Source organism: Carassius carassius, chromosome 6, assembly GCF_963082965.1.
Source record: "Carassius carassius chromosome 6, fCarCar2.1, whole genome shotgun sequence".
Lineage (NCBI taxonomy): Eukaryota > Metazoa > Chordata > Actinopteri > Cypriniformes > Cyprinidae > Carassius > Carassius carassius.
Window position 1 is genome coordinate 14,546,088 of NC_081760.1, and position 14,790 is coordinate 14,560,877.

Here is a 14,790-nt window from a genome sequence, read left to right on the forward strand (position 1 = left end):
CATTGACATAATGTGAATTGGGTTATCAAATGTCAATGGACTAGTTAGACCTACTACATAAAGTAAATGGAATCAAGTACCAGGATTCAAAATGCACATTTTGTAAAACTACCCTGTTGAAAAAAAGCAGCTAACTAGTTACCACTAAGCATTTTAGATGCTAGTATCACCACTAGAAATCTTCACTAGCAAGACTTCTTGGTCATAGGTTTCAACAAAAATCTCAATTTTACTGTTATACTGCATGGTTTACCAGTAAGACCAGCACCAACCAGCTTGAACTATCTTGCAACTTCATGTCAATCTCAATCTTTTCTGCAGGGTAGTTTTGACATTTTATTTCGAGAAATCATCGCTAAGGGGTAAAGTTGCACGACACACTTTGTGTTTGGAAATGAACTAAGGCTGACAGCACCACATCGGGATCCAGACATGAGTGAGTCACACTATCCAAATCTGGGATTTCTGCCTGAGGACACTGCCGGGATATATAACACATTCCTTGAATGATGGGGAAATCTTCAGACCACTACATTCACTACACAAGTACATTCACATACTTGCCCGAAAACATTTCGTGTCCTATGGCTTGGCATGAATGGGATGCGACATGCGAATTCATTTCAATGCACCGAGTGTCCACTGTGCAGCCATTATTGAGGAAGTTGGAACAGCCGCAAATCTGGTTACAAAGGCCTTGTGAAGTCACGCACACATGAAAACATGCAAGACAAACAACTAAACGACTACAGCTACTCTACCACGAAACAGGACACATGAGGGGGGGGGGGGGCGCTAACATCTACAGGCTTCGAGTAAACGTCAAGAGCCCCACTTCACAAGTACCAAGTTTTATTGCTAATAATACACATTCATTTACAATGTTAAAGTGTTTCAGAATGAATAAGACCAAAGGTTTAAAAAACAACAACAGACATCAATCGTACAGAACCTGTGAACAGGCATCGAGAAAGTTAACAAGCCTTGAGAATTCAGAAAATCCATTTATAAGTGCTACACGGCTGCAACAGAGAGGAAGAGTTAAAAAACGTGTACTAAGGCTCATGGGCGTGACCCTTCCATTGCTAACCTGGTTATTTAGTCTAGTACAGTCTACGTCAGGCAGTTTGTAAACACATTACAATTATGGTTAATCATTTTGCATATGTGCCACAGTGATTACACTGTTAATTATGAGTATTTTAAAAAAGCACAGTTGTAGTATATTACACAAATATCTGGAACTTTTCAGATAGATCAGCAAAATACATTTTATGAAATAATCAAGAGATCACAGCTTGAAAGGAGTGAATTATTCAATACTGCTGCAGTATTCTCGTAATAATAAAACCTACAAAGTTAAATCACATTTTAGTGTAATTTACAAAAACCTATGAAGGCTACCTTGGTCACTGACAAATTACAGATCATTGGGAAAACTGGGTGGGTAGAATTATTTACAATCAATAAACAGTGGCATAAACTGACACTTTCCAATAAATATTGTACAATTTTATGTAACAGGCCCAAAAACTGCAGTGGTCTCGCAAACGGCTTTGTGAACACTTTCCAAATCCTTTCACTGACATAGGATTGCCATACAAAAGTTACGAATATTTCTCAAAAGGAAAGTTGACTTTGGGAAATTAACACAAATGCTTTAAAAAATTACATCACAAATGCATTTCCTAGTGAGTCAGAATGCAATAACACATATGCAAAAAACGAGAGCATGGAACTGCTAAAACGTCTGGATAAAAGATTGATCATAAGTTTAAAGAAATATTTAGGACAGCCCTTTGAAACCATCGTTATCTATCTAGACTTCACATGCTAATCCTCAAAACAAGTTTATTACTCACATTCTGTCCAAATCTCACCTACATCCATCTCCACTTCAAAAGACTACTGCATTTTAAGGGTCCCATGTCAATGCAAAGTCTTTTACACATTTGAAAAGGACAGGGCAGCAAAATGCTGAGACAAAGACAGGTTGACATGCTTCCAAGAGAGAGGGAAAAAAGACAAGTTGAGGCATTCCAGAAATACATGCTGCTAGAGCAGTGATGACACTGGGTAGGAGAGGTCTTAAAAGTAATGCAACCTGAGCACAGGTTAATATACTTACAAACCAAGTGTACATCAAGCATTGCAAACAGACCACAGATGACATTGATGAGGTGTGCCAGAGATACAGTGGTTTGTAAAAGAAAGAAGAAATTAAGCAGCAAAGCAAAACAAATGAGATCTTTATAATGTTGTATTTTTTTTAAAGGAGTGATGCATGCTGGGAAATGGGCAAGCAAATTTGACAATGCCACCAGACTGGCACCCCATGTAGAAACACTAAAGATAAAGAACTTGGAACTTAAACCAGTTTGAAAAATAACAAAGCTAGCAAGAAGCCATCATGGTAGGATGAAAATCTTTAACATGCATGATAAAATACTAAACCATTTACTGTTCCTTATCTCATGTTATGCCAACACAATCTCTTAATTTATCTGATATATCATCCAACACATCCTACCAGTATAATCAGTTTTTATGACAACACAAGCTTATTGTTTAACTATAGATACATTTATCCATCAGAATTTAGAAGAAGTTTAAATTAGCTAGCCTAGCTCTGACAAAATATCAATGCCACACAGCAGAGACACCCTCAAAACTTTCATATCTTGAACATCTATTGTAATTTTTTTATACCTCTTTTTTGGCAATAGCATATTGCCATTGCATAAAGAAATTAACTCTGACACTAGATTCTGTAAGATATGGTTATGGTTAACAGAAAGGTATTTATAGGTATAGTAAAGGCATTGCATCTTTCAGAATATTTTTGCAATTCTTTGTTTCTACAAGAATGATAAAGAAATATTTCACATCGTTTGGCAATGCTCAATGACTAGTCAATTAGTAAGCAGTACTATGGGTAACCATAATTTGTAATTGTAATTAGATTTCATTCTCTACATTTACAGACACTGCACTTTGCAGTAGGGCCTTCAACTCCTCATTAATCTAAAGTTAAATCTTTGTAAGAGTAATAGTTATGAATTGTGCATATTTGAAAAAGTATTTCATCAGACAGAACACATTCTTCTTTCTCCAAATAATGCCAAAATACCATCATCGCTAACGTTGTTAATCTTGTAATGTTTAATCTTTCCACTAGTGCCACCAAATGTAATTCTCAAACACAGCATTAACCAGTCGCAATTTGAGGCATGACTATCTGTTTTGGCAGATAGGGGCTATGTCAGGGCATGCCATGTCCATTTGGTGCCATCGATGGCACAAAAACTACACAACACACTGTCCCTTGACTGGGCCTAGACTTGGCAGCAAAATTGATGTATAGTCAACCAGTAACCATGCACACTTTATCTTCTCTAGCAGTTGAAGAATTGTGCCACATCTTCATCATTGATGGGATAACTGTAGCCATCTTCTTCCCCCTGTCCCTCATCCTCCAGTTGGAGACTGCCAAATGAGACCTTGCTTCGGGTCATAGGGGAGGAATTGACCGCCCCAGGGTTTCCAAAGACTAGGGGCTGACTGTAAGAGTTGCTGCCTGCATCTGACTCGGTATCACTAGACTCTGTTCCACTACTAGTGGAACCATCAATCATATGGACTGGGCTATTGTGGTCATTAGCACTGAGTCGGCTTCCATACAGTCTCTGGACATTGCTGGATCTAGCTTGGCTAGATGCTCCAAGCCCATTAGCAGCCACACGGCGTTCAAGGGCAGCCATGCGTTCAGCTCTTGAGAGCACTGATCGGGGTTCATTAGCTGGGGTTGAACCTAACTGACTCAAAATCATGAGATCTGTGTCAGAACGGTTACGCATGCCATTTTGGAGTTTCTGCAAGTGTGGGGATCGACTGACAATTGGGGAGTAGCTCCCATAATGTTGAGGCTCACTCCCAGATCGACCATTGGTAAGGTAATGGTTACCGTCATCCCAACGGCGACGACTGCTATAGCCAATCTGCTCTGGATGATTCAGGGAGTTGGTTTTGTGAAAACTGCTAATCACCGGACTACAGTTTGCACTCCGGGAACCAAATAATGGACCGGAAGGTGACACCAGACCACGTCTATCCATACCTTGAAACAATTCATCCACCAAAGTACTACTCAGGGGTAAAGCACGTGGTGATCCATTACCACAAAATGGCCCATTAGACAATTGACTACTGTTAAAGGTATCTGAACTTTGACCCAACCAATGGCCGGTCAAAGAAGACTCCCTAAATCTAGACTTGCTTGCCCCTCGTCCATTGTGCCTACTATTTCCATAACCATTACTCTTGCCTGCTGTATGGCTGGTTGGCTCAACCTCATCATTGTCATGTGTGTGGGAGTGAGACCTAGTGACACGGCCTTTCACCACATCATATTCGCTATCTATGTCACTGCAGTCGATGTAAGGTATTGAGGAGCTGCTACCCTTGGCAGCATGCGATGCTAGACCTGTGCTCAGATGCTCGGCCTGCTGCTTGGTTGGAGATGGCTTTAATCGAGTATCCGGCTCATCGGGGGTCCCATTTCGGAATCCATTGGTATGTGAGGTTAGACTCCCAGTGTAACGCTGGAGAGCTGGGTTTTCAACAGTCACTTGGGCGTGCCCAATAGGTGAGTCCATCTGATGTCCTGAAGCACTGGCAATCCTCTGCAAGATGTAGAATGCAAAAGATTTGGGAAACAAAGACGATGAGAGGCATATACTGGCCACTCCTAACACAGGCAATTTAAAGTCAACAAGAAATCACATTTGCAAGCCATTTTACACTGATGTTCTGTCTCAGAACAGAAGTGGACCAAGTTACCAGAAATAAAGTTATTAAATTTTTGTTACATTTTTGAATCATTAGGAACACTGATTATTCATTCATGATAGGAACAGGAATGTGTATTAAGAAAGTAATTGGGGTCGATTTTGATGTTGAATTGCATAATATGGGATTATTTTAATGCACTCCTACTGTGTTTCTACACTAAGATACACTCACCTCTCCTTGACCCTCGGCACACAGCCTGGGTGGGAATGGAGAAAGACTGCTGTTGGACTGGATTTTACTGTGTTTTCTAAGGATGGAAGATTGGAAATTATTAGTTTTAAGGAGTTTTATTATTCTTTTTTTTTTTTTCATAGGGGATCTCCACACTTATTTCCACTCAGCTGCCTTATGGATCTTACATGATTGGAGTACTGTACGATAAGGAAAAGGCATGACTGCTGCTTATTGACTAGAATGATACTGCTAGACAATAACTAGATTTTTGCACAAGGGCTTAAAAACCTTGATGCTACTGTATGTGATGTGAGTGTAATGTGGGTGGTTGCTATGCATTTTTAAAGTCACTGCTAGGTTGTTTCTTGGATGTTTTGGGTGGTTTCTATGATGTTTTGAGTGATTTTTACAGTATTTCTAGGTAAATTCTAGTGTATTTTGATTCATTATTAGGCCTTTGCTTGTTGGTTTCTAGGGTGCTTTGGGTGGTTTTTAGGAGGCATTGCTAGGTGGTTTCTAGTAGTGGTTAACTGATGTAGCAATATTTGGCATTTTTCAAATATCAGCATCAGCAGAAAAGTTTTTCTGTTTGGCCAATGTATTCGACTTTTATTTTGATGGTGTGCCAGTGACAGCGCTGAGAATGGCAGAGCCTGAGCACACAGCACTCACATTTTTCTTCATCATTTGCTGTCACTATTAACAATTCTGTCTAATACAGATAAAAGTCTGTCTAATAATCAAATGGAACTATTAAACAAAGCAATTAAGTGGTATATTAATAATTACATTAGAATACTTTCCTGTTTACCATGAACATTCAGCACATACATATACCGTATTTTCCGGACTATAAGTCACACTTTTTTTCATAGTTTGGCTGGTCCTGCGACTTATAGTCAGGCGCGACTTATCAAAAAGAGAAATGAACCAAGAGAAAACATTACCGTCTATAGCCGCGCGAGGGCGCTCTATGCTGCTCAGTGCTCCTCTCACTGAAAACATAGAGCACCCTCTCGCGGCTCTAGATGGTAATGTTTTCTCTTGGTTCTAAATAAATGCGACCTATCGTCCAGTGCGATTTATATATGTTTTTTTCCTCGTCAAGGCATATTTTTGGACTGATGCGACTTATACTTAGGTGCGACTTATAGTCTGAAAAATACGGTAATTTAAACAAATCTTGTCTAATGAACATTTAATTTTGCAAACCTTGCAGACTTAGTCTAATTCAGCTGTCAGATCTTGTAAAGTGTGCATTTGTACCCTGCATGATCACATTCTGTACGAAAGTCGGTCAGAGCAAATTTATTTCAAACTATGCTGCACATTATCCTTCTGCCCACTGTCATATTCATGCGATTTTCACTGTGTGCTGTATGTTAAATGAGTGTTACGTTGGCTTGATAAAAAAAAAAGAGGTTATGAAGTGCCCTATTGGTGACAGTGTTTGCTTCCATTTTCTCTTTATTTGTAAAAAAAAATAATAACGTAATAAGAATACAGAATCAAGATGTCATCTGAAGTATAAGTATGTTTATTTTACACATTTATTTTTCAGGGATTCCATGGGTCCTTAACGAGTCTTAAATTTAATTGTATCAAATTCAAGGCCATAAAAAGTCTTAAATGGTACAAGAAAGTCTTAAAGATTTCAAGAGGCCTTAAAATTGAAGACAGAAAGATAAGAATTGTGTTACAGCTTAATGTGATGATTAAACATAAAAAGGCGGTGATTTCATTGAATAAATAAGAGCACTGCACATTTCAAAGTCAGGTTCTGCTCTGCTTTGTGTACTGGGGAAACTGCTGTATTCTGCTGTTCCAAAAGTGATACAAGCTGCCAGAAAATGTTCATTTTCAATAAGCCCATATGCCATGTGTTTTTGTTCATGCAATTGCAAAAATAGACCCATTAATTTAATTTAAGCAAATATGCAGTTGTACTGTAAATATGAACCAGTGAATCTAAAATATATATGCTATTTAATTAATATAATAATTGATTGACAATAATGGTTTAAATTAAGACAATAATTAATTGTTTAAATGGCTCAAATGTTTACATTTAATTTTAATCTTTTTTTTTAACTTTTTTGTTTTTTTGGAAACCTGTATCTGATCTGTAATCATGCTTCATGTCATTTTAGTTGAATATGTTATCATAGACATTCCCCTACCATGCTCATATGTTAGTAATTTTATTTGTACAGGTCTTAAATTTGTTTTATAAAATCCTGCAGATTTTTTAATCCATTTTCAAATTATTTCACATTTTTAAATAAATAGTTTCTAAGGACTGCTTGGTAGTTTCCAGAGCATTATCATTTAGGATATGGTAGATGAAATATTTCACCATACTTCACCTCCATAGTGAAAATGCTCAATGAAGAATGGAACGCACTGTGGATAAATCATATCTAGATGTTACTCAGATAAAATAGTCATGAAGTGGTGTGTAAATGGGGTGTGATGTTTAAGAATGCAAAATTTGATTGATCTCAATAAAGGTTATTGGGAAATAAATTACTGTGCTCATACGTCAAAATGTTTTGAACGGAAATGAAATGCAAAAGAAAGGTAGTGACATTTAGACAAAGGTCAACAGAGAAAACTCACCTTTCAAATGGAACTTTTTTGAATTCAGAGTCCTTTACATAATCAATCACCTGCCTTTGTGTGCGGCCACTGATGAGATAAAACATGACAGAGCGGTTCAGAAACAAACAGAGAAGCAGACAATGTTGATATCAAAACATTAACCATCTGGCAAGAACTGAGACCTACTTGCACTGTGATTATTTAGCAAATAAATACCTGCATAAATATATTCTGAGCCAGAGACAGAAGTCGGCAATGTAAAAGGTCTCTGACATGTCCCGTTATGATAAATTTTATTTCTGGTGATGGAGACGATGCCATTTAAGTTCTTTTAAGACGACTGTTTCTGCACAATTTGTTACCTGAACCTGAAGGAGGAACCCCTGGTAAACAGAACTGGTTTGGGCTTGGGTTTGGGTTCTTCAAACAGGCGAAAAAAGGCATGGTACTCCACACAAATCTTCCAAAACACCTTGCAGCAGTCCCTGCTTCCCATCATGAACTCCAGAGTATCCTGACAGTTACTCTGCTACGAGAGAAGAAACAGATGATTTTTTAAACTTTTTAAGCGAGCACCAAAAGTAATTCGTGAACCCAGCCCTCGGGTAAAGACATAGCGTTAAGTAGAGACATTCGGATATTGTTATAAAACAATCAAGGGAGCACTTACATTTAAGTCAGGTCGTAGTTTTATGAGAAAGCGCTTCCTTTTGAAGCTCAGCTTGCGAACTTTAGACCAGTTGAAAGCATTTATTTTGGTGTGTCCCTTTAGAAGACAATTTAAAGGCAATTAAAAAAAACATATTCCATATAAGAACAAGAACGCTTTGCTCTAGGATAAATCTCATACAGCCACAATGGATAAAACTCTTGAAACTTACCTGAAAGACCAGCACACCAGAATGGGCCACGGCGAGGCTGAGCTTCGTACCCTCGCGATCTTTTGCGGGGTGAAGGCGCACTCCGTACATCTCAAGTCTTCGTGCAATCTCCAAAAGCTGGTAGTCCGATTCAGCTGGTGTTTGCCCACTGTGGAAGGATTAAAATATAGTAAATTAAGCCTTTTTGTACAAAACATCAGTTTGTGTGAAGACATTCTACAAGTTTGTAAGACTGATAAGTGATAAGCTTAGTAATCACAACCTCAAAAAGAGCATATCAGAATCAACATGCAAGAACAGAACTTTTATAATTGCTTGTAATTGCTGAGGAAATCTGAACACTGATAAATATCACACAGTTTCCTGGCACCTTTCAAATTAAAAATTGGTCTGAACTTTAAATGTCAAAGCGATCTTCAAATTGTACACAGCGACCAACTCCCTGAACAGTGTGTTTAATTAGCAAAGCTTGAAATAGCTCTATTGTACTAAATATTTTACGAAATAAACAGCCCACTGATCATTTATTGCTGAGGAACTAATATAAGCTTTCAGCTTGACCCTATTGCACATTAAAAATGAGTATCATTTAAACCAAATAACTGGTTTAATATTACTTTAGCCCCTCCTTGAACTGCCACCTTAACGTGGTGGAGGGGTTTGAGTACCCGAATGACCCTAGGAGCTATGTTGTCCGGGGCTATATGCCCCTGGTAGGGTCTCCCAAGGCAAACAGGTCCTAGGCGACGGGTCAGACTAAGAGCGGTTCAAAACCCCTTATGAGAAGGAACAATCAAAGGACCGTGACGTCGCCCGGTATGGCGCAGCCGGGGCCCCACCCTGGAGCCAGGCCCGGGGTTGGGGCTCGTATGCGAGCGCCTGGTGGCCGGGCCTCCCCCTACGGGGTCCGGCCGGGCTCAGCCCGAAGGAGCGACGTGGGGCCGCCTTCCCGTGGGCTCACCACCTACAGGAGGGACCGTAAGGGGCCGGTGCTTAGACAATCGGGTGGCAGTCGAAGGCGGGGGCCTCGACAGCCCGATCCCTGGACACGGAAACTAGCTCTAGGGACGTGGAACGTCACCTCACTGGCGGGGAAGGAGCCCGAGATTGTGCGTGAGGTAGAGAGGTTCCGACTAGCGATAGTCGGACTCACCTCTACGCACAGCTTGGGCTCTGGTACCACACTCCTCGAGAGAGGATGGACTCTTCACCACTCTGGAGTTGCCCAAGGTGAGAGGCGGCGGGCTGGTGTGGGTTTGCTTATAGCCCCCCAGCTCAGCTGCCCTGTGTTGGAGTTTACCCCGGTGAACGAGAGGGTCGCTTCCCTGCGCCTTCGGGTCGGGGATAGGTCTCTCACTGTCGTTTGTGCCTACGGGCCGAACGGCAATGCAGAGTACCCAGCCTTCTTGGAGTCTCTGGGAGGGGTGCTGGAAAGTGCTTCGACTGGGGACTCCGTCGTTTTACTGGGGGACTTCAACGCCCACGTGGGCAACGACAGTGACACCTGGAGGGGCGTGATTGGGAGGAACGGCCCCCCTGATCTGAACCCGAGCGGTGTTCAGTTATTGGACTTCTGTGCTAGTTACAGCTTGTCCATAACGAACACCATGTTCAAGCATAAGGGTGTCCATCAGTACACGTGGCACCAGGACACCCTAGGCCGTAGGTCAATGATTGACTTTGTGGTCGTTTCATCCGACCTCCGGCCGTATGTCTTGGACACTCGGGTGAAGAGAGGGGCGGAGCTGTCAACCGATCACCACCTGGTGGTGAGTTGGATCCGATGGCGGGGGAGGAAGCTGGACAGACTCGGCAGACCCAAACGTACTGTGAGGGTCTGCTGGGAACGTTTGGCCGAGTCTCCTGTCAGAGAGATCTTCAACTCCCACCTCCGGCAGAGGTTGTGGAGGCAAAAACTCGGGCCTGGGAGGAGTTCGGTGAGGCCATGGAGAAGGACTATCGGTCAGCCTCGAAGAGATTCTGGCAAACCGTCCGGCGCCTCAGGAGAGGGAAGCAGTGCCCTACCAACGCTGTTTACAGTAGAGGTGGGGAGCTGTTGACCTCAACTGGGGATGTCGTTGGACGGTCGAAGGAATACTTCGAGGATCTCCCCAATCCCGCTGTCACGTCTTCCATTGAGGAAGCAGAGGCTGAGGGCTCAGATGTGGACTCGTCCATAACCCAAGCTGAAGTCACCGAGGTAGTCAAGAAACTCCTCGGTGGCAAGGCACCGGGGGTGGATGAGATCCGCCCTGAGTACCTCAAGTCTCTGGATGTTGTGGGGCTGTCTTGGCTGACACGCCTCTGCAGCATCGCGTGGCAGTCGGGGACGGTGCCTCTGGGATGGCAGACCGGGGTGGTGGTCCCTCTTTTTAAGAAGGGGGACCGGAGGGTGTGTTCCAACTACAGGGGGATCACACTTCTCAGCCTCCCTGGGAAAGTCTATGCCAGGGTACTGGAGAGGAGAATCCGGCCGATAGTAGAACCTCGGATTCAGGAGGAACAGTGTGGTTTTCGTCCAGGCCGTGGAACACTGGACCAGCTCTATACCCTCTACAGGGTGCTGGAGGGTTCATGGGAGTATGCCCAACCAGTCCACATGTGCTTTGTGGATTTGGAGAAGGCATTCGACTGTGTCCCTCGCGGCGGCCTGTGGAGGGTTCTCCGGGAGTATGGGGTCCGGGGCCCTTTGATAAGGGCTATCCGGTCCCTGTACGAACGGAGCAGGAGCTTGGTTCGTATTGCCAGCTGTAAGTCAGACTTGTTCCCGGTGCGTGTTGGACTCCGGCAGGGCTGCCCTTTGTCGCCGGTTCTGTTCATGATTTTTATGGACAGAATTTCTAGGCGCAGCCAGGGGCCGGAGGGGGTCAGGTTTGGTGACAACACGATTTCGTCTCTGCTCTTTGCGGATGATGTTGTCGTGTTGGCCTCATCAGGCCAGGACCTTCAGCATGCACTGGGACGGTTTGCAGCCGAGTGTGAAGCGGCTGGGATGAGAATCAGCACCTCCAAATCCGAGGCCATGGTCCTCAGTCGGAAAAGGGTGGCTTGCCCACTTCAGGTTGGTGGAGAGTTCCTGCCTCAAGTGGAGGAGTTTAAGTATCTTGGGGTCTTGTTCACGAGTGAGGGAAGGATGGAACGGGAGATTGACAGACGGATCGGTGCAGCTTCTGCAGTAATGCGGTCGATGTACCGGTCTGTCGTGGTGAAGAAAGAGCTGAGCCGCAAGGCGAAGCTCTCGATTTACTGGTCAATCTACGTTCCTACTCTCACCTATGGTCATGAGCTTTGGGTCATGACCGAAAGGACAAGATCCCGGATACAGGCGGCCGAAATGTGCTTTCTCCGCAGGGTGGCTGGGCGATCCCTTAGAGATAGGGTGAGAAGCTCAGTCACCCGGGAGGAGCTCAGAGTAGAGCCGCTGCTCCTCCACATCGAGAGGGGTCAGCTGAGGTGGCTCGGGCATCTGTTCCGGATGCCTCCTGGACGCCTTCCCGGGAAGGTGTTCCGGGCACATCCCACTGGGAGGAGACCCCGGGGGAGACCTAGGACACGCTGGAGAGACTATGTCTCCCGGCTGGCCTGGGAACGCCTCGGCGTCCCCCCAGAAGAGCTGGAGGAAGTGTCTAGGGAGAGGGAAGTCTGGGGCTCTCTGCTTAGACTGCTGCCCCCGCGACCCGGCCCCGGATAAGCGGTAGAAGATGGATGGATGGATGGATATTACTTTGAGTCATGACAATACACTCACACGTGTTTCCGATGGTATTCAATGATCTTTTCCATCAGTGTGTCCTGCTCAGGAATGTACTTGTTGTTGAGTAGATGTTGTTTGCACTGCTCTTCATCAAAGTCTCCAATCTCAGCTGTAACCATAGAAACAGAGATGAACTATTATGCATCTAGTATATGAATATAATACTATGCAAGAGAAAAGTACATTTATAGTACATTTGATTTTGCAAGCTATAAAATTTTTAACTATTTTTATGATTTCTGTTCAACAATATAACAAACAACAAATATGTTATCTTATATTATATCCTGGTTTGCATCCACTGAGTTCCGAAATAGTCAAAGAACCCTTAATTTGTAAAGTAATTAATTCCAGAGTTGGAAAGGTTACTTTGGAAATATAATAGGTTACAGATGACAAGTTAGCCTATAAAAAATGTAACAAGTAGTGTAACTATTTCAATTACTTTTTAAAGTAACGTAACTGATTACATTTGATTACTTTTCTAAATTTCTAATGAATGTTTCCAACTGCTTCAAAATCCTTCATTGCATTAATTAAGATTATAATAATTAACTTTTAGAGCACAGCTACCACAAAATCAGACTTTAGTGCCCCTTTTTATTTAGAGATTGTTATGAGGTTAAAACAGATTTAAAATCATAACAAGAAATAGTAAATATCAACAGAAGTAGTATTTAGATGGAGCCCTCTTTGTAATCGTTAACATTTTCATAAGTAACTGATTTAAATGCACGTTTTCTCAGTAACTGTAACAGATTACAGTTACATTTCATTTGTAATTAAATTACGTAATGCCGTTACATGTAACTAGTTACTCTCCAACACTGATTAATTCACTGGATTATTCCAAAAGCAGTATATTTACCAGTAAAGCTCCAGTATACATACATACATAAATATATAAATATATATATCACAGTTAATGTTTAAATACAGTTACAAAGCAAAACAAAATAATGAGATATTCAGAAATTCAATAAAGTACTTTTAAATATGAACTCTTTATATGAATAACTTTAGCTTGTACCACTGGTCAGTCTCTTGATTCGATTACTGATGCTACAGTAGCCCTCAACATCCTCAGCAGTGGTTTCCATAGCAACTAACCAGTCTGTGATGTAGTGATGTGGAAGCAAAGCTTGTTTTACATGATCTGAACATGGTTTGCATGAGAGACATCATGGAGTATAATCCAATCCATCCACTCGATGACAGCGACAAACAGTCCCACAGGATTTCTGCTGAAGCATCAGCTTGACAATAACAAGTCTACAACATTAATATACTTACACAATATACTTTGTGATGGAGACATATCATAATCCTGTGTTCAATGCTTTTATTGTCCAACAAAATCCAATGAAAGTGCAAGATGACCATACTGAGCTAACAATGAAACTCTTTCAATTCATCTAGTATAGAATTTAATCACTATAGTACAATGCATTCTGAATTATGTTTTATCCAAAATACAACTCCTATTTTCAGATAAAAATCGGCCAACTCCTGTTCTCTAATTTACTTCAAAGGCAGATGCACAAATTGAACCGTGCATCCTATTTTATAAAGAATCATAGTCAAATCGAATCCATGTCAGAAGGAATATTTATATAATAAAATGTCTTGAATGTCTTACATTGCACTATGTGAGAGACCAGCAGGGCGGCACTGCTTTCATTACAGGTCAAACGTCCACAGGCCAGGTCATGCTTGATCTGCAAGGCAAAAAGATACCTGTCCACAGAGAGCGGGACATTATTAGACCAATTCAGAAGAGAGACTTAATCAGAATGACAGGCAGTGAATCAATATACAGGTTTCAGTACAGTGACAGATGCTTACTGACAGAATTACAGGAAATGTAAGGTGTGCAACAATTAAAAAAAGTGATTTCAATAGTCTGACGTTAACATTTAGATAAGCTAAAACTTTATTTTACATATTAGGTTAGTTAATTGGGTAAGTGTCCATTTTTAATTGGATTTAACCGTTTTTAATCAATATTTCTGGTATTTTCATGAAAGGGCTTTTGAAGGTTAGCCTGCTTTAATAACATCATGCAGTCGTGAACTATAAAGGGAATTTCAAATTGAGTTTGGCAGCATTTCTCTCTCAGTACGTCCATCTGTTATTGTGATATTGCCAAACACACTAAAATAATTATTCAGTTGATTATATGATCAAAAAGGACTCACAGCTTCACAATTGAGCTATCAGTTTCACTGTTTAAGTCTTCTGATTTTCACTCAAGTTACAAGTTACATAAAGCCAGACATTTATTAATCTGATCATTTGTTCTATACAAAAATAAAATCAAATGAGATGAAGCATCATCATATGTGAAGTATTTAATTCAGTTGATTACCAAATAATAGGCATTTCCACATGGTTATGCAAGCTATTTTTACTGAATTTCCAGCCAAAATAACTAATGATTTATACTGTGACTTATATGTGAATAAAATGTAAATATTAGACTTAAAATATATACATTAGACTTAAAAGCAAGTTCAATTTGAAGTATTA

At 41.4% G+C, this 14,790-nt stretch overlaps 1 protein-coding gene across 1 annotated transcript in view; it reads right to left on the reverse strand.

Annotated features, from left to right (window-relative positions):
* LOC132142400 (FERM, ARHGEF and pleckstrin domain-containing protein 1-like) overlaps nucleotides 1–14,790 on the reverse strand; it is a 114,079-nt gene that overhangs the window by 24,136 nt on the left and 75,153 nt on the right. The window contains exons 6-13 of the mRNA XM_059552223.1: nucleotides 13,901–13,998; nucleotides 12,256–12,370; nucleotides 8,508–8,655; nucleotides 8,297–8,392; nucleotides 7,989–8,155; nucleotides 7,645–7,713; nucleotides 5,023–5,098; nucleotides 4,460–4,682 (exon numbers count right to left, since the gene is read on the reverse strand). Of these exons, the coding sequence (XP_059408206.1) occupies nucleotides 4,460–4,682; nucleotides 5,023–5,098; nucleotides 7,645–7,713; nucleotides 7,989–8,155; nucleotides 8,297–8,392; nucleotides 8,508–8,655; nucleotides 12,256–12,370; nucleotides 13,901–13,998 (992 nt within the window). The remainder of the gene's footprint in view (nucleotides 1–4,459; nucleotides 4,683–5,022; nucleotides 5,099–7,644; nucleotides 7,714–7,988; nucleotides 8,156–8,296; nucleotides 8,393–8,507; nucleotides 8,656–12,255; nucleotides 12,371–13,900; nucleotides 13,999–14,790) is intronic.